Source organism: Bactrocera oleae, chromosome 6 (genome assembly GCF_042242935.1).
Source record: "Bactrocera oleae isolate idBacOlea1 chromosome 6, idBacOlea1, whole genome shotgun sequence".
In the NCBI taxonomy this organism is placed as follows: Eukaryota; Metazoa; Arthropoda; class Insecta; order Diptera; family Tephritidae; genus Bactrocera; species Bactrocera oleae.
Genome location: NC_091540.1, coordinates 4,320,617 through 4,348,424, shown reverse-complemented (window position 1 = coordinate 4,348,424; position 27,808 = coordinate 4,320,617). Strand labels below are relative to the sequence as shown.

General features: G+C 34.8%; 4 protein-coding genes across 5 annotated transcripts; 1 reads left to right on the top strand and 3 right to left on the bottom strand.

The window, feature by feature from the left end:
* Nucleotides 1–1,182: 1,182 nt before the first annotated feature.
* in (protein inturned) lies at nt 1,183–4,386 on the bottom strand. Its single transcript, XM_036357714.2, has one exon. The coding sequence runs from the start codon at nt 4,164–4,166 to the stop codon at nt 1,290–1,292; it is 2,877 nt and encodes a 958-aa protein (XP_036213607.2). The 5' UTR covers nt 4,167–4,386; the 3' UTR covers nt 1,183–1,289.
* A 4,278-nt stretch (nt 4,387–8,664) lies between these two features.
* Nucleotides 8,665–25,323, top strand: Toll-9 (toll-like receptor 9). 2 transcript variants are annotated; one of them, XM_070110998.1, is made up of 7 exons: nt 8,665–8,809; nt 10,141–11,500; nt 13,624–13,881; nt 13,993–14,106; nt 21,882–23,560; nt 24,664–24,791; nt 24,875–25,323. In XM_070110998.1, the coding sequence occupies exons 2-7, from the start codon at nt 10,456–10,458 to the stop codon at nt 25,098–25,100; spliced, it is 3,450 nt and encodes a 1,149-aa protein (XP_069967099.1). In that variant the 5' UTR covers nt 8,665–8,809; nt 10,141–10,455; the 3' UTR covers nt 25,101–25,323. The 2 variants fall into 2 exon arrangements, with proteins under 2 accessions (XP_069967099.1, XP_036214140.2); XM_036358247.2 differs by lacking the exon at nt 8,665–8,809 and having other exon boundaries at nt 10,123–11,500.
* On the bottom strand, nt 15,831–18,325 carry LOC106622139 (phospholipase A1). The gene is made up of 4 exons (XM_036358249.2): nt 17,955–18,325; nt 17,622–17,881; nt 16,723–16,858; nt 15,831–16,625 (listed from the first exon to the last, which is right to left on the bottom strand). The coding sequence occupies exons 1-4, from the start codon at nt 18,262–18,264 to the stop codon at nt 16,063–16,065; spliced, it is 1,269 nt and encodes a 422-aa protein (XP_036214142.2). The 5' UTR covers nt 18,265–18,325; the 3' UTR covers nt 15,831–16,062.
* Nucleotides 25,324–25,809: 486 nt separating the features above from the next.
* On the bottom strand, nt 25,810–27,451 carry kin17 (kin17 DNA and RNA binding protein). The gene is made up of 2 exons (XM_014241234.3): nt 26,278–27,451; nt 25,810–26,202 (listed from the first exon to the last, which is right to left on the bottom strand). The coding sequence occupies exons 1-2, from the start codon at nt 27,313–27,315 to the stop codon at nt 26,008–26,010; spliced, it is 1,233 nt and encodes a 410-aa protein (XP_014096709.3). The 5' UTR covers nt 27,316–27,451; the 3' UTR covers nt 25,810–26,007.
* Nucleotides 27,452–27,808: the final 357 nt, after the last annotated feature.

The following is a 27,808-nucleotide window of genomic DNA, read 5'->3' as shown; positions in this document are numbered from 1 at the left end:
TTTTATTTAATGGGTTGAGGAATGAGCGAATGTCAACGGAATTTCACATGCTTCATATTTATTGTAAAAGTATAGTACTATAGTTTAGTATATATACATACAAGGTAAGGAATCAATATTCGTGGGAGTTTTTGAAATATTATTCAAAGTAATTTAGTGATCGTTTTGAGGAACGCAAAAATTCAAACAAAGGTTTAAGTCCGCGGCCAATTCCCGTCAGGTATTCATAGATTTCCCTCCACTCATTAACTTAGGTGAGCGGTTCGATAAGTATTTAGCTTACAAAAGAAATATTAAAATTTTGGAACAATTTTTTAGTATATTCTTTTAAGCCAGGGCACTTTTCTTCGATAAAATGGGGTCGTTTTCTTGCTACTCAGTTTCGAGTCAGCCCAATCATTCGGCACGATAGCGTTTGTAAACGTTTTGCCCTTCGATGTATATCACACCTTGTGTATTCCAGTAAACAGCGATTTTCATTTTTCGGCCGATATGATAGTCTTCGTTTTCTTCGGAGTAGATTGAGAAGTCTATTGATGCTTTCCTGACCTTCGGTGGCAGGGGTTAGTTTCAAGCACTATAATGAAGTGGTCTCACGATTGCGCCTGTTAACCGGAGTGAGCAAACGCATCCTGCCAACTGCTCTCTCATGCTTAATATTTCATGTAGGATATGAAACCCGATCTTTTATGAAACGTGTATTTCTTCCCTACGCGCTCGAAACAAATCTCCCAGTCGGATTCAGCTAAAATTTTGTCAATAGTAGTTTTATAATAATGTACCACCATCGGGCGGTTCTCTCTCGTAAACATTTCAGCTCCACAGGTTCGACAATGCTTTATATTGTTATACTAAAGATATCACATGACGTATGGTATATCCTCTTATAAACACCAGCACTATAGTTTCAACAGTGGTGATTAAATGACTCAGCGCCATTGTCTGCCGTCAAATTTTTATACAGTTGATAGGTATAAATTCACATTGATAAGAAAAAATCCCCCTTTTTTATTGAAAATAAATTTAAATAATAAGTAATAATAAACATTAGACAACCCCGCATTTTTTTGGAAAGAAATTCTATACTTAATCACTGTTTCTAATCCAGAACCCCTTCGACTTAAGCCGTAATGTCCTTCATTTTGAAAACACACAACAAATAGGCGCAAACAAAACCTCAAGTCTCACTGATATATCCATAAAAATTTATTCAGCACTACAATCTCTTACATACATACATACTTACAAAAATAAATAAATATATTGCAAAATAATTATTGTCACATTTGTTAACCAACCGAGAAGAATGACAGACGGAAAGCCATCTCCACCATATTCTGCGGCACATCGGGCTTATGACATACGTAAACCTCCTTCAACGGCGAGTTAAATAAACGTCCGACAACCACAAAACGTCCCTTAACAACACTCTCGGCATCCGATGTTCCGGTTGCTGTGGCCTCCGTGAACTCACGCACTTGTATTGTCATACCATATTCCTTAATGGCCAACATACCTTTGCCAACAGCCGGTTTAGAGTTCTCTTGCGCCAACAGACGTCGATAATGTTTGGTATTCTGTAAAACGGCGCGTATTGTATGGCAAGCTTTGCGCATTTCGGCAAGAAAAGGAAATGACTCAGAATTCGCTTTTAGCGGACAGAAAACCGAACCATTTGTATTGTCCACATAGACATAATAGAAGACAGCGTTCTTCCAGCCGGCAGAGATTTTAACCGGCACAACATTATTGATTTCTTTCCACAGTGATTCCGTCATTGGTGACTGTAGCTCCGAGTCGCAGCCATAATGTAAGGGATTCTGCTCGCCAAAGTTATCCCAATCTGAACCACCGCTATCGGAGTCCTCATTATTGCCGGCATTGCTAGCGGTAGCGTTTATGACATTGGTGCTGATTAGACGCTTGCGACTCGAGTCATCTTCGCTAGGTGTAAGACTGTGTATGGACGAACCGCCAAGCGACGAACAGAGGTGAGTCTCCTCATCGAAACCGAGTGTGCGTTGATTGCTGGTGCGTTCCTGTGTTGTAGTGCCACCAGTGGCGGCTGATGCAGCTGCGGAGAATTTTTGCTTAATGAAATTCTCTATTTTACGTGATTCTTTCTCGGCGCTGGCATCATCAGGTTGCTCAACTTTGTCCAATACCTCCGGACGCTTATTAGAAATGGACCAAAAAATAGCTAACGATTCAATGCCGCATTGTATGAGATGATCGAGCGTCTCCTGAATTTCTTCAATGTAGAATAGTGACGGCGGCACAGTGTCGTCGGGTGACAAATCGGGAGCATCGAAAATTTTCAGAATAACCGCTAGTATCAAATGACTGCGACTACAAATTGTGAGAAAATAACGACCGGTGGCCTGCGGCAAGGCGACCTCCTCCCACACATACAACTCCTTCACGCTCTGCTCGCTGATAAACTCAAATATGCCGCGACAGCGCATAAAGAGCTCCACGCTTGCGCGCACCTCCAAGGGCATTTGTGAGGCGAGCAAGTAATGATCATAATACAAAGCGCTGCCATGTATGAAAAATTCGCGATGCGTATTCAATGGTTCATCATTCCAATTTCTATAATCCATGGCCTCCATTTCACTCAACGCATCGAATATGCGTAGCTGCGCCTCCTTCGGCAATGGCATATGGCGCGACTCTTTAAGTAACTCCTCGAAGAGTACTGACTGTTTGCGGTGTGCGCGCAATATACGCACACGTTGTATGCCACAGAAATGATGTAGAAAACTACGCAGTGCCGCGGTCGTTGTATTGCCATTAGTGAAGTTCTCCAAATTGAGCGTGGGAAAGGCGAAACGTATATAACCGATGAGTTCATCGGCGCGTAGACCAGCCTCCGGCTGTGAATGATAAGCGGCAGCATAAGCGAAGAGCACTAGCAAGCCGTTGAGTGAGCGATAGCATACGAAGTAGGTGACATTGTTGACTTGTAAACGTGAGATGAGCGGTTTCGTTTGCAGCTCCTCGGTGAGCACAGCATTCAGCGTGAGAAAGCTGCCACGCGCCTTATAAAGAAAATTCGTTTGCGCATCTTCGGGATAATAGTACAAAGAGTCTTTATATTGATCATTTTGATAACATTCAGGCGGCAGTATGAGTAGCGCGAATGGTAAAGCGGCATCTGGCGTAACATCCGTAGCTGTGGCAGGCTGCGCAGTTGTGGCCTTATCAGCTTCTGTTGTCGTTATCGCGCGCGGTTGTAATTTTTCAAATATTTGCGCAAACATTGCGAAGTTTTCCACCTTCTGCAGTTCACCTGCGCCACCCACGGCGCCCGCATTGCCATTTGCATGCGCCGCACTGCCAGCGCCGTCATCGTGACGCGCAGCGCCCTGAAACTTTAGACACACTTTAGTGGGTTCAACGAACTGCAGCAACAGTTCGTCTACATTGCTGGTGCGCACTTCGATGTCATCCAAAGACTTAAACCAATCGCCACGCTCGATTTCCGCTGTCTCGCTTGGTGATTGTGTAGTTTGATGTTGCTGCTGCTGTTGTTGTTGCTGGTATTGCTGTTGCAACATGGTGGGCATGGCATGCACGAAGCTGTCAACCATTAAGCACTCCGGTTGGTCTGGGAACGGCAACACACGGAAGCCAAGTATCGACTCGACAGCGGTAGAACGTCGACCAAAGCGAAAACGATCCGCCGCCGTAATTACCAATTCCAATTGCTTGTAGCATGGCGTTTCGTGTGACTTGCTAATGTGTGAGAAACGGTGCTCATGCGCGGGTGTCTGTACAGCTGTCTGTGTCTGCCGACTGCTACCGTGCGATTTGCTTTGTTGCGCTGACTGTTGCGGCTGTCGCTGTTGGTTTGTTTGTTTCTGTTCTTGCTGTTGTTGTTGCCGTCGCGCTGTCTTCTTGCCCATGCGCAGCGAACTGCTGCGCGCAAATTCAATGCGCTTCTCATGTAGCGGTCGACGCGCTTGCGGCAGATACTCGGCATAGAACAATGTGCCATCATCGGCTACATATTCCTCCCAATTCGCCAAATCACTGCTATCGGTGTACGAGTCACTAAATGTAGATTCGGAAGAGTAGCTTTCGGAGCCACCTTCTGCGCTGTGCAGCCCTAAACGTGCACTATTTGGTTGTTCATTCGGCAGCAGTGGCTGTGATTTGCGCATCACGCCAAATATTGCTGGAGAAATCTATGCGCAAACTTATTTACAAATATATATATATATATATATTTATACATATAAAAACACAAACTTCTTGTTTATCTTAATTTGTGTTTTTTTTTTCTCTCCAATCCACAATGACACTAAATCAATCGCCTGTTAGCCGAAGCGCTGATCTAACCAAACCGCCATTCACTTCACAACTGATCTCACTATCTCTGAGCTAAACAAAAGTCAGCGCTCCACCAGATGCTAAGCGCGCTGTGTTGGCCAAAACAGCTATGTGTAGCCACACTCTCTTTTCGTACACTCTGCTCTGTTGCGCGTCATCTCACCACTGCTTCCAGCCCTTCTTTTCTGTTGTCTACCTTGCCGTTCTCCGCTTGCCCAGTTTCATACCCTCATATCGTTCTGCGATCGGCTGTTCTCATGCAACTGGTTTATCTTCTCAGCATTGCCAGACAATTGCTTGTTGGCTAACACTCAACTTTGCCGCAAAAATGTGCCCCAAATGCTAGGTAGTCGCCGTCAGTTTGCCTTCGACTTGGCAATGTCTTTAAAATATTTCTGTTAACCTACAGTTCAGACGGCTGTGATCCGCACACGATCGACTGGGCGCTGAAGGAATGTGCGTGTGTGTGTAGGGCAAACATGAAAAAGGTTTGGCCAGCCGGAATTATTGGTTGCGTTGTTGGTGTTGCATGTAAACAGTAAGAAAATGTATATACCTACTACTTATGTTATATAATAACTTATTTATCACTCTAAGCCTAGCTCAGTATTTTTGCTATTCTCTATGCTCTCTGCTCATAAATTTCTTTACTCTAAAAGTCAAGCAATATAGATTTACTGCTAGTTAGAGAAAGAGCACAACTAACAGTATTTTATTTCTCTTTTGTTTGTGCCACAATGCCAAGTTATTAGCGGTTTAGTAAGACTATTGGATGAATAGCCACCAACGATTCGCAAGTCTTACCTACTTTTCGTGATGCCTTTAACTAGATAGTGGCACTTAAAAGTATGTCAACATTGTCGTTAAGTATCAAATGTGCTCATTGCCAAAAATAAAGTGAAATTCCTCAAATATTTATTTTATAATTTTTTTTTGTTTTATTGTCAAATAAGCACTAAAATATCTAAACTTATTATCTGTTCTAATGCTACATTGTAATGATGCCACTCTTTTAAACAGATAAATGTTTAATATTTTTTTGGAAAATTGTATATATTAGGTATACTTGTAGTTAAAAGTAATCCATTATTGTTTCCATAGATAGTTTTAGTAAGCTGCATCTCGCGTTGTATAAGTATAAGATAAGACTTTGTATTAAAAGGACTCTCAGCCAATTTTTTGCGGTTGCTTGACTCAGTATTACTAGAACACGCTTCAAAGATGGGCACCAACAGAGAGAAATTAAGATATATTTTACATCTTTACTTCGATACCGGTCGAAATTCGATACCAATTGTTGAAAATAGCAATAAATTAATAGAAATCGTCGAGAAGAAATTTTGTATTTTATATTTACATGATAAGTTCTATCCCAGTTCGTCCTTTTCTTACACCGTCACGAATATATTAATTTTACTACCTCCATTAACTTTAAATTGAAAATATCGCACTAGAAGATGCTTAAAATTTTTTCGGTGGTTCCTAAACTTAGGATATACTATAGTTTAGTGATTTTATATCATTTTAAGGTATTTCAAGGCGTTTATTTTTCGAGAAAATATAGTATATATATGGTCTAGTAAAAACAATTATTATTGTTTGAATTAGTATCATATTGTTTGAGCAGGAGTCAAAGAGCCAAAGCAGTAAAGAGTAATACGCCACATTATACAATTTACATTTACCAATTGTCGAAAATATCGATAAAATAATGGAACTCTTTTAGTTTGTCCGCCAAACACTTAGTACGGATCCTGTACTGGCAATAATTGCACCGTCTGAAGTAAGAAATCGCCCAGCTTTGTTCAATAGGAGACGAATTGTGTTCCATCAGGACAATGCCAGGCCACACATATTTACACCTATTCCGAATGATTAAACACCTTACGCGGCATTGGCTCATAGTCGAAAAACGAAATGAGATTATTATCTTCGCGAATCACTCAGCGATTTGCTGATAAAATAAAGCTCTCAGAAGTAATCTCAAAAACTACTTGTACATATGCAATATGTGGAATGATTCGCTGTAGTATTGCTATGGGTTCTTGCATATGAGCTCAGTTTTTTCAATGGAATTCTTTACAATTATTGCCTAATTTATGGTAATACAAACATCATTAGCACGAGTTTTGCTAGGCATGTGAAACAGCTCAAATTACTTGAAAATCAAAAAGTTGCCTCAATCAATTAAAAAGATATTATTCTGTAGGGTTTCCCAAAAAAAATTAAAAGGGCGTAAGGCTGTCGAAACCACGCTATATTTTTTATGTGTATGCGTTTATTATTAAAGAGCCTATAACTGTAAATAGAGTTATTTGAGTAACTTAAGTAAAATAATCCTAAATTCGATAAAAAGCACTTGAGCCAAAACGTTAACAATAAATTGAAATCACGCCAACTATTAATTACTCTGCACACCTGACATGAAAAGTTGTTGCTTTTCAATAAGGGACTTACAATTGAGCGAAAGGTAGCGAAAGTTGTAAAGTATACATATGTACGAAGTTGTAAAGTATACATACAAATATGTATACTTATCGCTAATTTTTCATATTACAAAGAGTTGAGCTGTATTGACTTCCGTTTTGGTACCAACTCATGCTCAAATCAGTTTCTACGAGTTTTATCAACATTTTCTAATATGTACTAATGCGTATTGCATTAGCACTATATTTACTCCAGTAGTGCCAGTAGTCACTATATTTAAGTCACTGCATTATCTACGATTAATGCGTGTAAATAGTGTTATGTTTTCACAATCTTTTTCATTCACTATTTACACTAGAACTTAGACAGAATGCCCCGTAAGCGCCACAAGCTTTGCTCACGCCATCGAATCCCTTAAGACAATATAGAATGTTGTTTGTGTTGTTGAACTAAAAGAAACATTTATCAAAAAACTTTATATACACATATATTATATATATATATATATGTATGTTAGCATATTCACCATTAAGGGGCACACGCTTTTGCTTAATTTTTCGATTGGTTATACTTTTACAAAATTGGTTACATACAAACCAGAAACTACCGAATTTGCCGCAAAATTTTTATTTTTTTTTACATAATTTTATTGCAATTTGCACGATTCAAAATTGTTTGGGCTTAAATTTCATGTGTCATTTATTTTAGTTCCTGACGTTGTTTACGGTATGAATGGTTTCAGTTCTTTCTGTGATTTTATTCTTATAGAATATTTTTAAGCTTCAGCGAATTTGTGCGTTTGAACAATTTTTTTTTTTGCATAAGTTCGCTAATATCAACGGAGACCACAAAGTATGTATCCTGAAGCTTGAAGTGATGGTTAAGTCTGTTGTATGTTCCAGAGACGAAAAAGCAGTTTGTTCCACCTTAGTCGAGATAAAGTGAGAGATTTTTGGCGAAGATATCTTTTCTATAATCGTAATTCGGGTACATTTAGCAGTTCGGAACAAATCACTCGTTTTTTTTCCTGCTGGCATTTTGCACAGTTTATTTACACATGCTTCATGCATATACTCCTTGATGACAGCGAGGCATTAAAATATTATAAATTTAGTTTTGTGGACGAAAGATATTATATTAAAAACAGAAAATATCAATTTTTAAGCACACCGTTTAAATTGATTATATGAAGAATAACAAAAAAAGACAGATAAAAATTTGTTTTTGTTTTTTTATTAAAATTTTGTATAATAATTTTTTCTAATCTTATGAGCGCAATTCGATCGTTGTTGCAAAAATAAATCAAGAAAAGCACTGTTGACAAAATATTGATATATATTTACAATAATGTAGATAACAGTAAAAAAGAAAGGAATTTAACATTCATAAAGTAAATTCAGAATAAAAACATACCGTTGACATTTTCATTCAGGAAACATGTGGAAATTCAAAATATGACGAGGTTGTTGAATTTGATGTCCGATTGTACACACGACAATGCCCGAATGCATGTAAAGGTGTTGCTTTCAGCCACAAATGACGTGCCTTAAAAAACAATAAAAATTCACGCGCACGTCTTTAAAATGATTTATAGATCATACATTAGAGTAAATGGCAATGTAATCCGGTTCAGGTGCTACAGCCAAAATTGGTGAGACGGACGTAGAGACCGTACACAGCGACTGATAGCCAAATATAATAAAAGTTGATAGTGGTGCGCCGCATACCGCGCTGATATGAAACATGGAAGTAATAATTGCCAAAATTGATAAGCGTGTGCTACTGATACGCCGCTAAATCGACAACAAATTAGCCAACCTTCGTTCCCAGCGTCTTGTCCATTGACCATTTGCAGAAATTTAACAAATTTGATGGCATATTTGGTTTAGTGCTTCAGCACCAACGATTCGAGTTGGACGTATAATCTTGCGAGTACGCGTGTGGAAAACTTTAAACATACAAAAAACGCGTTAAAATGAGTGTAGCTGAAATTACCAAAAAATAAATAAATAAAAGCTTGAATCTGTCATGCAGAGTAGTGAAAAAAGTGAGCGATTTTTAAAAGAAATTATAAATAATCATAAGTACTTTATCGATAAAAATTTATTGCCAATGACTAACTGTTATAAAGTACTTGTATATTCCATAAACGAAATTAAAGTGCATTATTGATTAAACAAAAAAAAAAGCGTTCACTTCGGCTGCACCGAATCTATATTATCCTTCACAAGTGCATTTCTTATACCAACTAAAGATATAACTAAATTTGAAAACGTAACGGACAACGTTTTGCTAGTTCTTTCTAGCCACGTAGCCACGTATCACTTATCTTTATCTTGATTTTGATAGGTCAGTTTGTATGGCAGCATTATGCTACATATATGGTCCCAACTGAACAGTATGTTCAGAGATTGTTGGACAATAACTCTGTCGAATTTTGTGATGCTATCTGGTCAAATAAAAAAGTTTTACTTACAAGAACTTGATTTTGATCGTACAGTTTGTATGACAGCTATATGGTATAGTGGTGCGATATCGACGGATATCAGAGCGATATTGCAAAGACTAAGGAACAAGTTCGCATATACAGATAGACAGAAAGAGCTGGCTAAATCGATGTAGCTAGTCACGCTGATCATTTATTTACTTTATTTTTTTTTTACATATACTTTAAAGGACCTTCGAAATTTTCTAAATCCAAATATCGCCTGCCAAACTAGGAATATTATTTGAGTATAGCTTTTTTTACTTTTACCTGAGTCTAGCTGACCTGGTATATGTGCAGTAGCCCGGATTATCGGCAGCGCTGTGGGCTAAATATGCTACTTCTCAACCCATATACATTTTATTAATATGAAACATAGCAAGTAAAACTGGCGAGACATATAAGAATAATATTTCTGTACTGAAACATCAAACTAGTCAGAAAAATACACATTATAATCATAATTTATTGTCTGAACTGGCGGAAAATCAACAGACATTTCCAGATTTTTGAAAAAGTTTGATTAGCAAGAGAACATAATTACGTCTAAGGTTAGGTGAATTAGCATAAAACCATCACGTAGGACCAGTTGAGTGTATAAAGAAAATACATATATTTGGACTCGCGTTTAAATATATCTTGCTAAAGTTTTAAGTGATTCATATTCCGATGAAGTACCTTGTACACTTTCACAAAAAATAGTTTTTTCTTCGACCGCCAAATATACCTTCTACTCTCTTGCCCACACTAAAGGCAGCTTTTTATTCGACCCAACATATATACCTTCTAAATTTTAACATCACCGCTCATTCCTCAATTCTGAAAGTGCTTAGAAAATTAAATATCGTGTTAAAAATTAAATGTTGATATAAATTTGTTTACGCCTTACGCAGAACAAACAATGCAAAACAAAGTAGCTAAAGTGAGAAAACTTTATAAGACCACATATAATATATCGAATATAAATTAAAAAAGAAAACAACTTATGACGCCGAAATTTTGTCCGAAAATTAATTATAATAATAAATAATCAGTGAGATCGATAAACACAATAACAACAACGCGTAAAAACTAAAAACATAAAAATAAATTGAAGTGTGCATATTACAAGCACACCACATCAGCCCCGAATAGTCAGCAGATTAGCAACATACAAACAAACCGTATTGTGGTGGGTGGCGGGTATTGAACTTGATCAGGCGCCAAAAATGAGTTACGCACTAAAATTGGCGCTCGTAATATTAATAATTCACTTCAAATTACACGGCCTGAATGCGGCGACCATAATCTATCGCTATAAAACGTTTATCAACGATATCGATAGCAGCAGCGATAACAACCACAACAGCAGCAACAATGACAGCAACTTAAGCAAAAACAATTATATGCTGTTTAATGGTAGCAACAACAACAGTAATGGCATATTTGCAGAAACAATAATGAATGCAACCATAACAATACCTACAACAACAAATACAACATATGATTGGCAAATGAGTGATAAATATCTGTCGCTGTCGCACGCCACAAACAGTAGCAACAATGTTAATAACAACAACAATAATAATACACTATCGGTTGAACAAACGAAACTGTTATGCGATAATGATGGCGAATATGGTAGCAACAGCTGCGGCAATGGGCGTGATGTTCTCAGCGATGATAACAATTTGCAGGACAGCTACAAGCATGAAACCAGTAACGTTAAACAGCTTAGTAATATTGACAACAGTAACAACGAAATACTTAACGCAACGTTGTGGCAGTTGGTTACTGCCGCGTCAGCGGGTGTGAAACAGAAAATAACAACAAATAACACTAATTCTCAGCAATCCTCACAGCGGCTAACGTCGAAGGCACAAAATTATTATCAATACGATTTAATAACAGATGTTGCTAATAACACAACAGAACGGAATTTGTTCGAGCATGAGCAAGCAGCGCTTCTCGGCAGTGTTACAATAGATTTTCTTGAAAACCAAAAATTCGATTTAGCTACTTCAACTGATTTTGAATACAAAGTAACCACCACTGAGTTACCGCCAACAGATGAATCGTTCGAACATACTAGTATGTTGTATGGTCTATTTCGCGGTTGGGATGATATTGTGACTAATCACGATCTCGAAGCTGTTCTACGACGGTATAAATCCGAAATGAATAACGCGTGCATTATGGACGGAGTAAAGGATTTAGTGCAATGGTGGACCTTCAAAAATGGTTCACTGAACTTCGAATTGCTTCAAGCTCAAAGTAAGTAAAGTGAAATAATTTTATTCGTTATAATATTAATGTTAAAGTAGGTTTCAGCTTATGTAGTGATGTATATACGTATAAAAGCCGGAAAAGGCTATAATTTCGGCTGCACCGAAGCTTTAATACTCTTTACAAGTCCATTTCTTATAGTATAAAAGGGTATAAAAAGATGTATATCTTTATATTTTGATCGGTCAGTTTGTATGCCAGCTATATGCTATAGTGGGCCAATGTGAAAAATATTTTTGAAGATTGTAGCGCTGTCTTGGATAAGAATCCATGTCAAGTTTCGTGAAGATAATTTCTCAAACAAAAAGGGCTTGATTTTGATAGGCCAGTTTGTACGTCAGTTATATGCTATAGAAGTCCAATCGGAACAATATATTCGGGTGTTGATTATTGCCTGGAACATTAATCTATGAAAAATTTCGTGAAGATATCTTGTCAAATAAAATAATTATATTTTCATTAATAAACATCCGCCATAGCCAAGTGGTTCCAAGAACCGCATGACAGAATAAAGTCCCACAATTCTGACGTTAACAAACTTTAAATTTTTATTTCCCAACCTGTTTGGACAATACCTACAAAAAGTCATAGCAGAAACGTAAGCTCGATCGAACGTCCAGCAAACTGTTAACAAGTCTCACAAGGATAAACAAAAATCCGGCCTAACAAAACACTTGCTAAAAAATCCGGAGTGCTTCACATTGCTCAAAAACAAAGATTCACATTAAAAAGAATATATGCTATATGATTTTGATTGTCATTATAATCGACCAAACTATTTTAAACAGGTTTCCGTAAAAGTACTCTACACAAAATTTGAAAAGAACTAGAAACTTCGTAATAAATTTTGCCCACCTTACCTCTGATCAATCTTTATTAGTCTGTCAGCTACTAGATTCAGATCGTTTAAAATAGCGATTGGCTTGGCGATAAACGGTACATACATCAATACTTCTATCAAAAACATATATACATATGTAATTATATTATATAATCGAAATAATCGTTCTTATATAGAAGTCATTCAATTTGATAAGATTATATACAAGTATGCGCTGTAATACCGTAAAGTCAAAATCAAAACAGAAATCGCTAAAATTTATAAAAATTAACAAAACCTTCATAAATAACTTAAGTCTAATATCGCTACCATAAAAATAAATCGTTAGGCATAGATTAGTTGTTGCTGAAATTCGAATTCTGAAAAAGAATTTATAATATGGTTATTCGAATATATTTCATTTACATACTCTTTCTTTGTGTATATTTCTGATAATCTTTAATCAAATATGATTTGAGTTTTCTTTGTTGATTAAGCAAAATGCAATTCATGGTTTTGCAAATAAAACCTTGTATATTTTTTAACTTAATGTTATCAAGTGTGTTTTAAATATTGATTGGTTAATTTGTGCTAGATAAAGGAAGAACATAAACACTTCGGAGTTGAAATTTTAAAAACCCCGCCGAAAATAACATAATTGAATACTTGATGAACCGAGATGTTTCAAAAATCAGAACCATCACAACAAGTGGAAATAAACGTAATCGTTCGGAAATATCAATGGCAAACCCGAAGTTATGTATAATTGTAGACGAAACTTGTTCAAACAAAGCGACTAAAAGTACAACACATATTACTAGACAATGAATGTAATGAAAAGTGTCCTGATTATTTTTGAGCCGTTGGTCGAAATTAAAAAAAATTACGATATTTAAGAAAACTTTCAAAAAAATGGTTTCGAAAACTTAATTCTAGGACACAGCATAGTAAAAAAAATATAGAATTCATAACATACCTCGTTCAGCAAAATCAAACCAGCTAGTGAATTTAAGACAAGCTTCTCACCAGTAGCCGCGCATAAAACGATTAGATTTTCTAGGAATTTTAATAGTCAAATAATCAAAGCTTAAACTTTTGTAAAATAACGGAAGAATTTTATGATAAATAGGTTAAAAATGTACAAAAACTTTGCTAACAATATTTCCCACAGTGGAGGTGACCTCTATAGAGCATTTATTAGCTATTAAGCTTAATTAAGTTTCCTAAAGTTATACATAAATACTTCGATTACATGCTGATAAATCTCATTTGAATTCCTTATTAATTGTAGAAAGCAAACAAAAAAACTTACATTACTTTATGGGCATGGACTTATCTTATCACAATCTCAACAATGATGATAAGCTCTACCACAAGACTTTGGAAAAACAATTGAGAATTGGGCAAAATGTTATGGTCTTCTCGGCGTCATATAATAATCTTACACATATACCATTTCGAACGTTATCCACCATCAATGCTACTATAAAGTTTTTAACATTGAAAGGCAATAATTTTAACTCCTGCACGCAACCGATTCAAAACTATGGTGAGTTGAAGAAAAAATAGATGAAATTTAAAAAAAAAAAAAATTGCAACAAAATGGTGACTATCCACACATACACTAGTGATTAATATTAATTTATTAATTAAATTTCAGAAATGTACAATGCTACTGATGCGAACGAAATTGCAGCAATGTTAGCCGGAATCCCATCGTTTACTTATCGTGATTTTATCAAAGGAATTGAGTCCAAGATAAAGAATCAGGAGGGTGAGTTTGTTTAAAAAAATTTTTTATTCAAATACTTTAAATGTTTGCCAATAAAATGAGGTTATGTTTGGGCATCGAATGAGAGAGGGGGAGCATGGTTATATAATAATTCCTCCCGGGCCGGAGTTCTCAGGTGTTTTGAAGATTTTTTCTCCAACAATTTACTACAGAGCATCCCAGAGCCCGGTTTTCCGGTTTCTTTACGGCGCTGTGTTAACATTGAACTGATTTAATATACCATAACCACATAAAATTAATGATAAAGAGTAAAAATATAGTCCCACTAAAAAAAAAAAACAATACTTAAATGTTTACCGATTTAAAAAATACACAATATACAGAAGCTAAGAAATATTATCACAAAATCATAAAATACTTACACAAGGCTACCTAGAAAACGTATCTGAGAAAATATCGCCTTGAATTTCATGATTCATTTTCGCTCTAGTGATTTCTATGTAAACAAAATCAGAAACACTTTTAAGGTTAAACTCCCAAATATTGTTCAGTAGAGTTGCTAATTTCCATTCTTTATATTTGAGGAAACTAGTTCGCAAGACATTGACTATTTTAGCTCTACACACAATCAATTTGTCTATATTTTTTATATATGCATTTATAAAATTCTAATATAATTTTTGTATACGATTCTTCATTAACTTGGATCTCGAAGAGCAAAACCAACTGACCAATGGCTAAAAAAAAATGAGTAATAGATTTTAAGCTGTGTTTGGTTCGTTTAGAATCTATTCCTATTTCGACATCTATAAACCAAACTAACTATTGATAAAAAGTTACTAAAAAAAAGAATACGACTAAGGATTCTCTAGTTAATATGAAAAAATAAGCACGTAATCCTCAGGATTCCTTACAACTGTTGAGTGAAGATCTATTCTATCTATTCTAGGAAAAAAAAACCATAGGGAAGACTTTGCCACTGTTGCTAACAATATCGATACCCATCTTTCCATTAAGGCTCATTAGACGGTATTCACTCATTCATTTTGTGACTTACCTGAAGGACTTAGCTGAGTTTTGTAATATTTTTAGTGGATTTCCAATCATTTTTTGTCTCACAAGATAAATTTATGTCTCAACAACAACAGTCACTAGATGACCCTCGCCGAATTCAACGGACCACTATATCATAAAGAGGCCTGACTGATCCATCCAAATTAAGTTCTTGTATGAAAATCTCTCCCATTTGATATCCCACATGATGTCTTCGTTAAATTTGGCATAGATTACTGCCCAAAGTAATACTATAATCTTTTGTATAAGAAACTTGTTCATTTAACAAAATTTCTTCACGAAATTTGACCTAGATTATTTGCCAAGGCAACCCTATAATATCCAAGCTTTTTGGGCGGCCTTTATAGCATATAAAAACCAAGTTCCTGATATAGCTAAGTTGTAGCCGAAGTTAACATCTTTTTTACTTGTTTTTGATCTAAACTTGACCTTTAAAGTTAATATCTTCTGAAGTATTTCTACGTTCCTTGATTTATTTCTCGGTTATAGCAATTTTTGGGGTTTTATTTGGAAATTACCAAAAATCGAGTTGCGAAAATTCGAAAACAGATGAAACCTGTCATTACTAATAATCTTTCACCTATAAAAAAAATTCAGCGAATTCTAGTTATAGCGAAAAAAATGCTAGCTTGTACGGAAACTATGAACAAGTCGCAGACAGCTGTTTAAATAATGACATACAATAATTCCATACCCAGTTTATGTCAAGGTCGGGTTTGCCAAGCGCATTTAATGTCTGAATTTTATTTGTTCAGTATATAAACCTTAAATACATTACTATTGACGGTTATACTATATTTACCTAGTCATTTTTATCATTATTTTTAGTTAAACAATACGACATTCATAAAAATTATAAAATTCACACTCTAATAAATTCCATTAAATATTTGACTACTAACAACTAAACTGCTTAACCATCTGTTAAACCTTCTTTCCACGCTTCACTTTCTCACACTTATTGCACTTGGCATTCTCCCAGCGTGCGCTGTTCGGCTTCGCAAATTTGCCATAAGGTGATTTGCGATTCACTTGCACATAATAAATACCCCGTTTTTGTTCATTCACCGCATAACCCATGGGTGTGGTATCGGTGGGTGTGCAATTTAATTTCTTTAAATCGTTCCAATTTGCACACTTCAAGCCAATGAAATTTTTTGCATTTCCCGGATAAACACTCTCGGCAAAGTACTCCACGGAACGTATATGCGCGCAGGATGCAGTCAAACAGCCTGGTGGTAGCGGATTAGCGCCACCTGGATAGAAATCAATATCACCAAGCGGTAGCTTCTTGGCCAATATACCGATATTTGTGTGAATGACATCCACAAAAGCGGCATCGCCTCGTCGCAAGCTATAGAGCGTATCGTGTTTGTAAAAACATGGCTTAGCCGGATCCAAACCGGTAATACGTGGTATTTTATGCCCAGTCAATTTTGTGAAAGTACGGCCAGCCTTGCCCATTATGTGTGCGCCAAGACTGTGTCCTAATTATATGAGGAATAATATAAAATTTAAAATTCATTTAAATAATACAAACACATTTTAATCGAAAAACAGCTATGCTTTAAGTATTCTACTCACCGACTAAGTGAATATTTTCTAGCGGTACTACTTTTATTAAATGCCTAAGACCTTTCGCTATATATTCGCCAATTTCCTCTGTATTTAATGCGGACCATTTATATAATGTGTCTACATAGTATGCGGCATCGACAATCTGAAATTAGTAAAAGCAGAAAAAAGTCTTAATTTAAGCTTAGAGTCTAAGCTTTAGAGTCTAAAGCTTAGACTTAGCAGTTAAGATAGATGCATGAAGAGGTTTCCACATACTGACCACATATTCTCGAAAGATAATTTTTTTTTTTTTATAAAAAATTTTCATATATAACTGTCGTTCAAAATTGTCTCAAAACTTTCTTGCAGCTAGTAACAGTAAATAGTATTAATGCTCGACAAATCATCTTTTAAAAGTATAAGCATTCATTATACTTAGAATGCACTCTTAGCTTCTTGTAAATCGATTTCATTCCACAGCTCAAGGCTTCTACCTATCGAAAGTATAGAACGGTTGAATCTCGCTCTTTTATCTTTTTTAGTACAAAAGCAATATTAAAGCCTATGTTGGTAATGAAACCAATAAGATCAAATTACAACTGTTCTGATATCAAAAAAATGTTCTGATATAAAAAAACAACTGCACTTCAATCCTCAAATCTTTAAAATTGAACATATATTGTACTTATGTACAGGTTGGTTGAAATGATTAAAACATGATTTTCGAGAAATGAACTAATTACAAGATAGAATACATGAATTTTCTAAGTCTAAGCAAATCCCTGTATGTTTTTATATAAAGGAAAAGAATATAATTTCTTGAATTTACAAAGCATCTAACTAATAGTGACTCCATGGAAAGGAACGATCTCTTAGATACATTTACCAGCGACTGCGGTATAACTACGATTTCTTTTCTCACTCACAATGAAATTCACATCCTTTCGACACAGAAACGCCTTCGAAAGCAACGCCAAGGCGGAAGAATCATTGATGGTATTGGTCCAACCGGTTGCTAAAATGACAACTTTTCTCTGCTTATTAAAGCTCATGTGTTGCCAAAGTTGTTCCGCCTTCATAAGTGGTACGCTATAATTTTTACAGCTGGTAATATATTGGAAACTCATTTTTCTTATATCTGGTGTAAATCGAGCTGGCACCTGAGACATAAACAGCGTGCTGGAACCTGCCGAAAACGGTAGAGATTCATTTTAAATTTTGCAATTGCATTTTGTTTTATATTTATAAAGCTTACATACATAGTTTATCGATTAGTGTGGAGCCAAGTTGCAGTGGATATGCGGCTATAACGTTCTTCTTCAACACCATTAGATCTGAAATTTTGTTCGAAAATGACGAAAAGGACAAAAACATCGGCCAATTGATAGCTCTTGCATTTGCCGTCGCATTTTCAGTGACTGACGCCGCGAAAGAGTCCGTTGGAAGGACAGTAGTTTGCGGGCAGGCCGTAGTTTGTGGCGAGTCAGTAGTTTGTGGGGAGACCGTAGTTTGCGTCTGATAACTGCTCGAAAGAATTGCGCAGAAAATTACGATTATTGCATAATTCATTTTGTAAGTAATGGACACTGATTTTATTACTGATTTTAAAAGTCTCTTCTGGATTCAACTGAAATGAGTTTAATGAAAATACGAATGTTTTCGAAAAATGTTAGTTTTGTATAAAATCGATATTATTGCCACTACTGTTTAATTTTTTATCAAAAAAATATTTTTTTTCTTTATTAAACATAACTTTCGATTTTTTTTTTGTCTGAAATTTTATTTTATTATTATAATTATTAAAAAAAAGATTGTTTTACATAAAAATTATTTTTATATAATTTTGCAAAGTATAAAAACTTTAATTTTTTTAGTTTTATAGTTTCTAAATTAGCTTTTCATCATTAAAACTATTTTTTATTCATATTTTTTTATTTCAATTTAAAATATATAATTTTAATCTTAACCTTTAACAAAATTTTCTGCATTTTACTCTTTAACAATTTATTTTGTTAAAAAATGTTTTAATGTAACTTTTATTATATGGTAAAGCTTTATTGGAGTAGTTCATCGATTTTTAAAAAGATAATTTAGCAAATTACAATATTTATTTTTTTTGTAAAATTATACATTTTTTGATACACACATTTTATGAAAAAATAATAATAATATTTTAGATAATTTTATAAAAATGTATGTAATTAAATTTATTTCAAAATAAAAATGTAATTTAGAAATTTTCAGTGCAATTTTCCAAGCATTTGAAGCTTAAAAATAGAAATAATTTATTATGTATTTTTTTTTATTTCTCGCATTTATGATATTAATTTTCGTTAAAACAATATTTTCTTAGATTTACAAATTTTCGAGTTAAAACCTGCTTCAGTAAATTTTCTTAAATTTTTTTAGATAAATCGGCAAATTGACACAAAAAATTTTATGTTTATTTTATGTTTTTTTAATTATTTAATTTAAATCTAACTGCATTTGTTTGCTTGTTTCTTTATAAGACAACTTAGACCGTTATTATGCTTTGAGAAACCAATTTTTATTGTCAAAAATGTTTTTATATTTTAAGCTTTTGAGATATTTATTCAACATTTTTTAATCAGAAATCAACTGAACTTTATTTTATTTAGATCTCACACCAAGTTTTCCGTTACTCACTTCTTAAACTTAATTATTTTTTAGAATATATTTTCTTATATCATGTGCTTGAAAATTAAAAACATTTAATGGTAAAAAATCGTTTTTATTTCAATTTTTTTATTATTAGTTATATTTTAGTGTTATGAAAAATCCTTTCAAAAATAGCAAATTATTAATTTACACATTTATTTTACTTATTTAATATACATTTAATATTACTTTATATTTTTACAGAATTTATTAAAATAATATATTTGCTTATTAAAATAATAATAATTATTATAAAAATTAATTGAGGAACATATATTTACAATTTATTTGATTTATTTAATATTTATATATTTAATTAATATTATTTTGGTTTTTACGGAATTTATTTTCGATATTTATTGAAATAGAGTTTTTAATGGTTATTTTTTGTATATTTATATATTTTTTTGGTGTTTTATTTTGCGATATTTAAATTTTATATTTTTAACTGCATTTGTTGTCTAAATATTTATTAAATTATTTACTTTTATAAAATTTATTTTGTGTTTTATAATTGTTAATTTTTTCCATATGCGTTCATATATTCTACATATTTGACTAATTTTCGAACTTTTTATTAAATTACATATTTTTTTAAACACTTTTCCAACTTCCTCTTTCTCTCACTATCTAGTTAACACTGTTATTTTTCTCGATTACTTCATTAATATAGGCAACGAAATTTTATTAACAGAAGCAGTTGCTTTCAAACCTTGAAAGTGTTAATAAAATAAATTCACACACCTCTCAATGAGAAAACTCCTACTTTAGAATCCACTTTTACTAAATATTATGTAAATATGTATGGAAACATATGTTTGTAGGTACATAAGTGCGAGTTTGCTTATATTATTTATAATGTTTACTTAAGATTTTTGTGTTAATTTTTGGCGCCATTCTACAAAGATATTGCAAGGTTTAAGAAAAAATATTAAAATCTCTTAATTAGGTTAGTTCTATGATCAAATTTTTTCGGCATGATTTAAGAGCTCATATCCATTTGTGAATTCCAAAAAATTCAATTTCGACTTCCAAAACTTGAAATACGTTTTTCTCGAAACGCTGTTTTCAGAGTCGCTGAGAAACAATTTCTCTAAAACAGCTCGACTGATACACTTGAAATTTTTACACGACTTTCTTTGGGTTATGAGCGAAGGACTAAGGGGCCGTCCATAAATTACGTCATCGATTTTTTCAGATTTTAGCACCCCCCCATAAATAATCCTATCGTCATTTCTTAAAGACACCGTCTTTACCGACTTTGACTTTACCGTCATCCGCAGACCAACCCCCCCCCCCCCCTAATTTAGAATGACGTAATATATGGACGGCCCCTAAGTGTTTCGATAATAATTTGTATTTTTAAGCCACTCTGGTTCGTAATTAAAAAAAAAAAACGACTCTCTTTGGTAAGCGACATTTCGACAAAAATTAAAATTTTAGCTAGTACTTCGATCATTATATGAATTCATCTATTGTAACATTTTTTTTTTTTGCTTTTTGAATTGTGATAATTTTAAGCAGAAAAATCTTCCTCACCGCCAGACACCTTTTTTCGAGGGTTCTCCTGGAGAGCGGCTATAGGATCAAAGCAAGCCAAAATTCTTCAAAATTAATCAATCATTATTAAAGTACATTAAATTCTGTAAGTGTACCTTATTTTAGTTTGTTTTTTTAATAAAATCCCTCTTCAAAAAAAAACTAAAAAAGAATAAATAAAAAATGTTTTTTTCCTGACTTGCAAGTGGATATAACCCGTTAAGTTCATATTCCTGTATACATATATTACGACAATCAACGATCTAATCGGATATAACAGTGAAATTAAAGTAATAACCATCACACAATTACCGATATTTCGAACTAATACATACGTACATAAGCTCATGTTGTTTCACGGAGTAAAACAATAATTAATACCCGGTTGATTGATCAGAATTTTATCGTTGGGTATTAATTTTGTCTAACTACACTATTTATAGAACAGCGAGTGGCACGCGGCATAAAATTTGTAATCATTTATGTTTACCTTTTACTCGTGAAAAAAATTAGATTTTGTGTTTATGTTTACAATTACTGGTGATAAAAACTAGACGTAACACATTGGGTTCATCTGTTAAAATTATAGCAAATACACCGTCTTTAATATTTTTATTAATTGTAGTACACAATTTGCAGGTTTACATATGCGACCCCCCTTAAGATAATGATTGCTGCAAGAAAAATTGTGTTTAACAACGATTGCTCTCGAAGAGGGGTAGTTCTTTACTGAACCTAGGTCAGTAGGTACTTAGGTACGGTTTGAAATAGAGTTTCAGTGACGTAGACCCGACAATTGTGGAAAGACGGACTAGAGCCATACTTCTATAAAACATATTAAGTAGTAACACTATATATATATATATATATATCTATGTTGAACGCAGTTTTTGCACTAGTTTTTACAAATATGCTTATTCTGGTTCTTATCGTTGTCTTTTATATTTTGTAATTTGTCTGACGTACAGAAAATGGCATCGTTTGGGCCACCTTCCCGAAGATGCCACTTTTACTGGAGTTGGACATAAGCGGCTGTAATATCGAACGCATAGATCGTGACGTCTTTCGTAACATCACCGGCATACGTAAACTTTTTATGTCGCGTAACAAAATGCTCACTATACCAAAAAACAGCTTTCAACTATTGTCCAAACTGGAATATCTCGATCTGTCCTACACCAATTTTTTAGAATTCGACTACAAGATGCCATATCCAACACTCAATGCTATCTGGAGTTTACTATACGGTGTACACATACAAGTGGGCACTTTCAAAAGACTCAGAAAACTCCAATTTCTCGACTTGTCACACACGAAGATGACACGCAATAGCGCCGTATCGTTCACACAACTCAGTCCTGATTTGAAGATTATGAGCTTATGTTATACATCATTTCCGTTGTTTGACAATTTTTTATTCAAGAAAACAAGTCTGATTGGGTTGGATCTCTCGGGTAATCCGCATGCGGCATTAAATTTCGTCGATGATGCTTTTGAAAACGTTGCGGATACCTTGGAATACTTGTACTTAGAATATTCCAATTTGAAAGAACTGGATTGGTTGAGGCGTCTTAAGCATTTGCGTGTACTTAATGTGACCAATAACAACATCAACTTTTTAACATCGGATTATTTTGGCTTATTGGAGAATTTGGAAGTTATCGATTTGAGTTACAATAACATCGGCAATTGGTATCAACAAGTATTCGTTAACAACACCAAGCTGCGTGTACTAAATCTGCGCAACAACAACATAAATATTCTGAATTATGCAATGTTAAATGATTTCAAGTCACTCGAACTGCTCGGTCTCGGCGAGAATAACTTCGCATGTGATTGCATATTACGCGATTTGGTAGCCGTAGCGGTGCACAACAATAAAAAGGCCGAGTGCACAAGCAATATGCTCAACGATATACCAGACATAATATTAGAAAACACCGTTAATAACACAGATAAGGCACGGGATAATGTAACTGATATTAGAACCATACTATCGGCAATCTTAAACCAACTTCCGCAAGAGAAATCCAAACCAAATTACGAAAGTCCGCGTAATTATTTTGTGATGCGTTCTCCATCAAGTTTGCGTGCAGTCACACCTAAAGCGTATGCAAACTTACATTTAACATTCCAAGAATTGAGCGAAGAATGCGCCACCTTGAACTCCGTTGAATATAGCAGCGATTTGTGGAATGCATCAATGCCGCGTTTCCGTTTTATCGACTACGAGAACGATCATTATTGGTGCTTTAATGGCACACAACGCATGCAATTCGAGCAATTGAGTTGTGAGACGACGCCATTTGAAGGCATCATTGCCGACAGCATACGTCAATTAACGATAATTCTTGTCGCCTCGGTTTGTTCATTGTTGGGTTTAACTTTGTTCATCGTTTTTATGTATATGAAGCGTTGGCATATTTACTACTATTATTCGTCGTTGAAATCGGCCGCTTTGTTGTCCATGGCCACGAAGGATCAGGTGAACAAGTTTAATGAGTTGGCCGAAAGTAGTCCGCAAATGGTGTATGACATTTTTATTAGCTATTGTCAGAGTGATCGTGACTGGGTGTTGGAGGAATTGCTACCGAATGTGGAAGAAACGGGCAACATATCGATATGCTTGCACGAGCGAGATTTTCAGGTGAGTTGAAAGAATGGTGAAGGCATAAATTTGAATGTCGGAAATAGACTAAATTTCGAGTGATATAGAAAATGAAAAGATGAAGATGAAAATCTTGAAAGCTAGGAGAATTTATAGATAAATTTATACATATTTATACCCAGTAAAGGGTATATTAAGTTTGGAACACACAGAAGTAAACGTCGGAGACCCTATAAAGTATATATATATGGTATAAATGATCAGCATGATGAGTTGAGTCGATTTACCCATGTCCGTCTAATCTGAAACGATCTGAAATATTGCCGATCTTCTTTCCACCAAGAAGCTGCTCATTTGTCAGAACCGCCGTTAACGTACAACTATAGCATATTGCTGCCGTTCAAACTGAAGTCCCATTATGGAAAACAAGCTACCTTTACGAAGTTTGGCATAGCTTACTGTCCGAGCCAACTCTACAATATCCGCATAAATTGTTCAGATCGGCCCACTATAGCATATACCTGCCATTCAAACTTATTTATCAAAATTAGCATAAATAACTTTTTATACGCTTTTATGTCATAAGAAATGTACCTACGAATGGTACTATAGCTTCGGTGCACCGAAGTTAGCGTTTGTTCTTGTTTTAAGATCCCTTGGCCGTTAAGTGACTTTTTTCAAGTTTGAAAACAAAAAGAAGTCGCTCGGGGCCTGATCTGCAAAATATCGTGCAGCAGTTAACAACTTAATTCGACAAATTTAACCGAGGCGATGGCAGTTAGCGTTACATCGGCCCGATAATTCAGCATAGCAGACCCCTGTGGTAGCTCTGCACTTCTCCAGTTGGTCGTTGTAAATCACACCTTGTAAATTCTAGAAAATGCTGACCACCACCCTGCCATCCGATAGAACAGTATTCGTATTCTTCGAAGGAGAAGAGTCGCGGTTTACAGCCCCAAGCGCTTTTTGCTTTCATTGCGCGATTTCTCTACATAAATAAAGAATCGAAGCAAAGACTGACATTGCTATTTTATAATGTTCTAAAAACTGCGGACACGACCAAACATCACAAATAGTATAAAAAAGATCAAATCATTATTTGATAAAAAAAAGTACATGTACAATTTTGTTTCCTTTTCCAGATCGGTGTCGCAATTCTTGAAAATATTATATCTTGCATGGATCGATCGCGAGCTCTAATGTTAATTGTGTCTTCGAACTTTCTACTGAGCCATTGGTGTCAATTTGAAATGCACTTAGCGCAACATCGGTTAGTTTACGCCTAGTATTCAACTTATAAAAAGTCTACAAATGAAAAAAAATCTAACCTCACTTCACTTCATTTATTCACAGCATTTTCGAGGTGAGCAAAGAGCATCTAATTATCGTATTTCTTGAAGACATACCACGCATGAAACGACCGAAAACACTACAATATCTAATGGAAGTAAAAACATATATCAAGTGGCCAGGCGCAAAGGGACATGAAGTCAAACCGGAAGACCGTAAACATTTTTGGAAACGTTTGCGACGTTCCTTAGAGCATATTGGTAGTACACCAACCGAATCGCTTGTCTAACATAGCAAAAAAAAAAAAAATACCTGAATTACAGTAATATTAAAGGTGGTTGGAAAACGGCAAACTAATAAAGAGATTATCAAAGCAAAGTTAAGCACAAGTACCTGATAGCGATTATTTTTAGTAGTATAGCTTTTTCGATACTCATTATGGTTAAATTGTTGTTATTATGTAAGACAAAATTAATTATAAGAAAATGAAGAAAAAAAAGATTATTGAGAAATTAATGTCTTTAATTTACTGTACATTTTTATACTCTAAACAGGGTATATTAAGTTTACCACGAAGTTTGTAACATCTATAACATTTCTAAATGATCAGCGTGATTTAGATTGTCGGTCTGTCTGCCTATATATACGGGACCTAGTCCCTTAGTTTTTGAGATAGCTATCTGAAATTTCGCATACGCCCTTTTCTCCTCCAGAAGCTGCTTATTTTTCGGAAACGATATCAATATCGCACCACTATAGCATATAACTGCCAAGTCCTTTTATAGAAAAGTTTTATTTTTTTTAACAAAATCTCGTCACGAAATTTGGTTTATATTATAGTCCAAGACAACCTTACAATCTCCGAAGAAGTTTTTTTTTAGATCGGACCATACAAACTGAACTATCAAAACCAAGTTCGTGTATGTGTTTTATTTCTATATTAGCTTAGGTTTTTAACAAATGCTTCCCTGTGGACACCAAAAGCATTACAAACAGCATTACGTATACAATACATTTATTTTACATGTACACTCGAATTTCAAATGCTTTCAGAAAATTCTAAAAAAAATTTTATAAATATATAAAATATTTCAAGGTGTTATTTTCAAGTTTCAACATCCTACTTTTGTAATCTATATGCTATTTACAGCAACTTCATTTAAATTGTACAAAAATATTTTCGTAATTGTATCTCCTTAATAAATTTTTGATATATCTTCATATTGTACTTTTTCCACAATGCGTCCTTGGAGTGGACCACGTGAGATCTCTATGGTAACACAGTAATTATGTTCATCTAAACTTTTTAATATAGCTTCGCAGCCACGATATGCGCCATTTACCACCAATATTGGTTTATCTAGCGCTGGTATGACGGTTTCCAAATGAGCCTAAAAAAAATTGCATTATTAATTTTTCTATAAACTTTTAACATTTGTAAATATTCTTGTGAACTTCCAAATTACCTGATCAACTTTCAGCTTATCACCTGTATCTAAGAATTTGATTTTCGCTCTATATTTGTCAATAACTTCTTGCACCACAGCTTTTTGTTTATAGAATTTGTCACCCATTGCCTTGTTAATGAATTTCACCACAATGCCTGTGTGCAACCAATAATCCTTGCGATTGACACGCTCTTTCTTCGCCTCCTCCTCTTTAATCAATTCATCTAATGCTGATTTACTGCTCTCCTTACTACTATCTTTTCTCCTATCTAATTTAGGCGTTTTGGGTTTTTTGAACACTTTCTCTTCTATTTCATCGGACTCCTCCCCTTCTGAATCGTTATCGGTACGACTTTCTATTTTTGGCCGTTTTAATATCAAGGCGGATGGTCCTAATTTTGTGTCCGGATTGAATTTTTTCTCCAGTCTAATATCCAATTTCAGCGGCTGTTCTTCTTCTCGCCGTAATTCGGTATATTTTTCTGTTTCATCCTCTTGTGCGCCATCTTTACTTTTCGTTTTTTCAATTTGTTTTTCAATAAACTCCATCATACGTTCCTCATCATCCTTCTCCATTTTCTCTTTCTTTTCCGCCTTTGCTTGTCTCTCCATTGCTTCTGGACTCCTATCGATGTAGGTCACATACCAACCCTTTTCCGTTTCATCGGCTGTTACTTGACCGGTACGTCCCAACCATTTAACATAATCTGACAGCGTAAGCCAACGTGTGGCATTCATGTGTATATGATCTTTTACAGAAATATACTCCTGATACACTTTATTTGCATTGACGCGCTTAGTGCCGAAACGTCGTCGCAGTAGCTCCATATAGCCGTCAGAAAACTCTTTAGAGAAGCTAAACAAGAACTTTCCTGGTGAGTCGGCGAACAGTAGGAGTTGGCGTTGATGTGATTCACTCATTGTGTGGCACTTAAAGCCATTCTCATCACGGCACTGTTTCTCACACATTTGGCAGTACCAGCGGAGCTTCTGCAGACCCTTCGCCTTCATTTTGTTGGCAAGGTACTTCGGTGTACCGACTTCTGCGCGTCCCATGATGAAGAATTTATATAAATTCTTTAATACAAATAAATTGACGCAGCTTATAAGTTAAACCTTTCAATAATACAAATCAAATTTGTGTATTAATAAATGCACTGCACGGATATGTAAACACAAAAGTATTGTCAAAGTAAGCAGCTGTTTCTATTTACACAGAGTTGCATACGAGCTTATGCTCTTTCAAAAAGTTTGAGAGCTGTTAACTGACAGTTTGGAAAGTACTGTGCGATTATATAAGGAAATCGAACATTTTTTGTTGAATTTGAAATTCAGGATAAAAAAGTATTTGGTAGCAATTACACTATATATAATAGAATTATGTATATCGCTCGCGTGACCAACTAAAGCTGCCCTGTTAAAACCTTACTGCGACATTTCACTTTGTTTCGAGGTGACATTGACAACCTACAGTTAGGTTTAATATACTTTTAGTCTGCAAACTTAACCATGTTGCTTTAATAGCAACAACAAAACTAGTGTAAGTACT

Excerpts from the sequence above, each read along its gene's own strand:
- in (XM_036357714.2), bottom strand. The coding sequence starts at position 4,166 with ATGCGCAAATCACAGCCACTGCTGCCGAATGAACAACCAAATAGTGCA.
- kin17 (XM_014241234.3), bottom strand. The coding sequence starts at position 27,315 with ATGGGACGCGCAGAAGTCGGTACACCGAAGTACCTTGCCAACAAAATG. Across the intron at positions 26,203-26,277 it reads ATAAGCTGAAAGTTGATCAG|GCTCATTTGGAAACCGTCAT; the intron begins GTAATTTGGAAG and ends AATTTTTTTTAG.
- Toll-9 (XM_070110998.1), top strand. The coding sequence starts at position 10,456 with ATGAGTTACGCACTAAAATTGGCGCTCGTAATATTAATAATTCACTTC. Across the intron at positions 11,501-13,623 it reads CGAATTGCTTCAAGCTCAAA|AAAGCAAACAAAAAAACTTA; the intron begins GTAAGTAAAGTG and ends TATTAATTGTAG. Across the intron at positions 13,882-13,992 it reads GCAACCGATTCAAAACTATG|AAATGTACAATGCTACTGAT; the intron begins GTGAGTTGAAGA and ends ATTAAATTTCAG.
- LOC106622139 (XM_036358249.2), bottom strand. The coding sequence starts at position 18,264 with ATGAATTATGCAATAATCGTAATTTTCTGCGCAATTCTTTCGAGCAGT. Across the intron at positions 17,882-17,954 it reads CACACTAATCGATAAACTAT|GTTCCAGCACGCTGTTTATG; the intron begins GTATGTAAGCTT and ends CGTTTTCGGCAG. Across the intron at positions 16,626-16,722 it reads AGAAAATATTCACTTAGTCG|GACACAGTCTTGGCGCACAC; the intron begins GTGAGTAGAATA and ends TCATATAATTAG.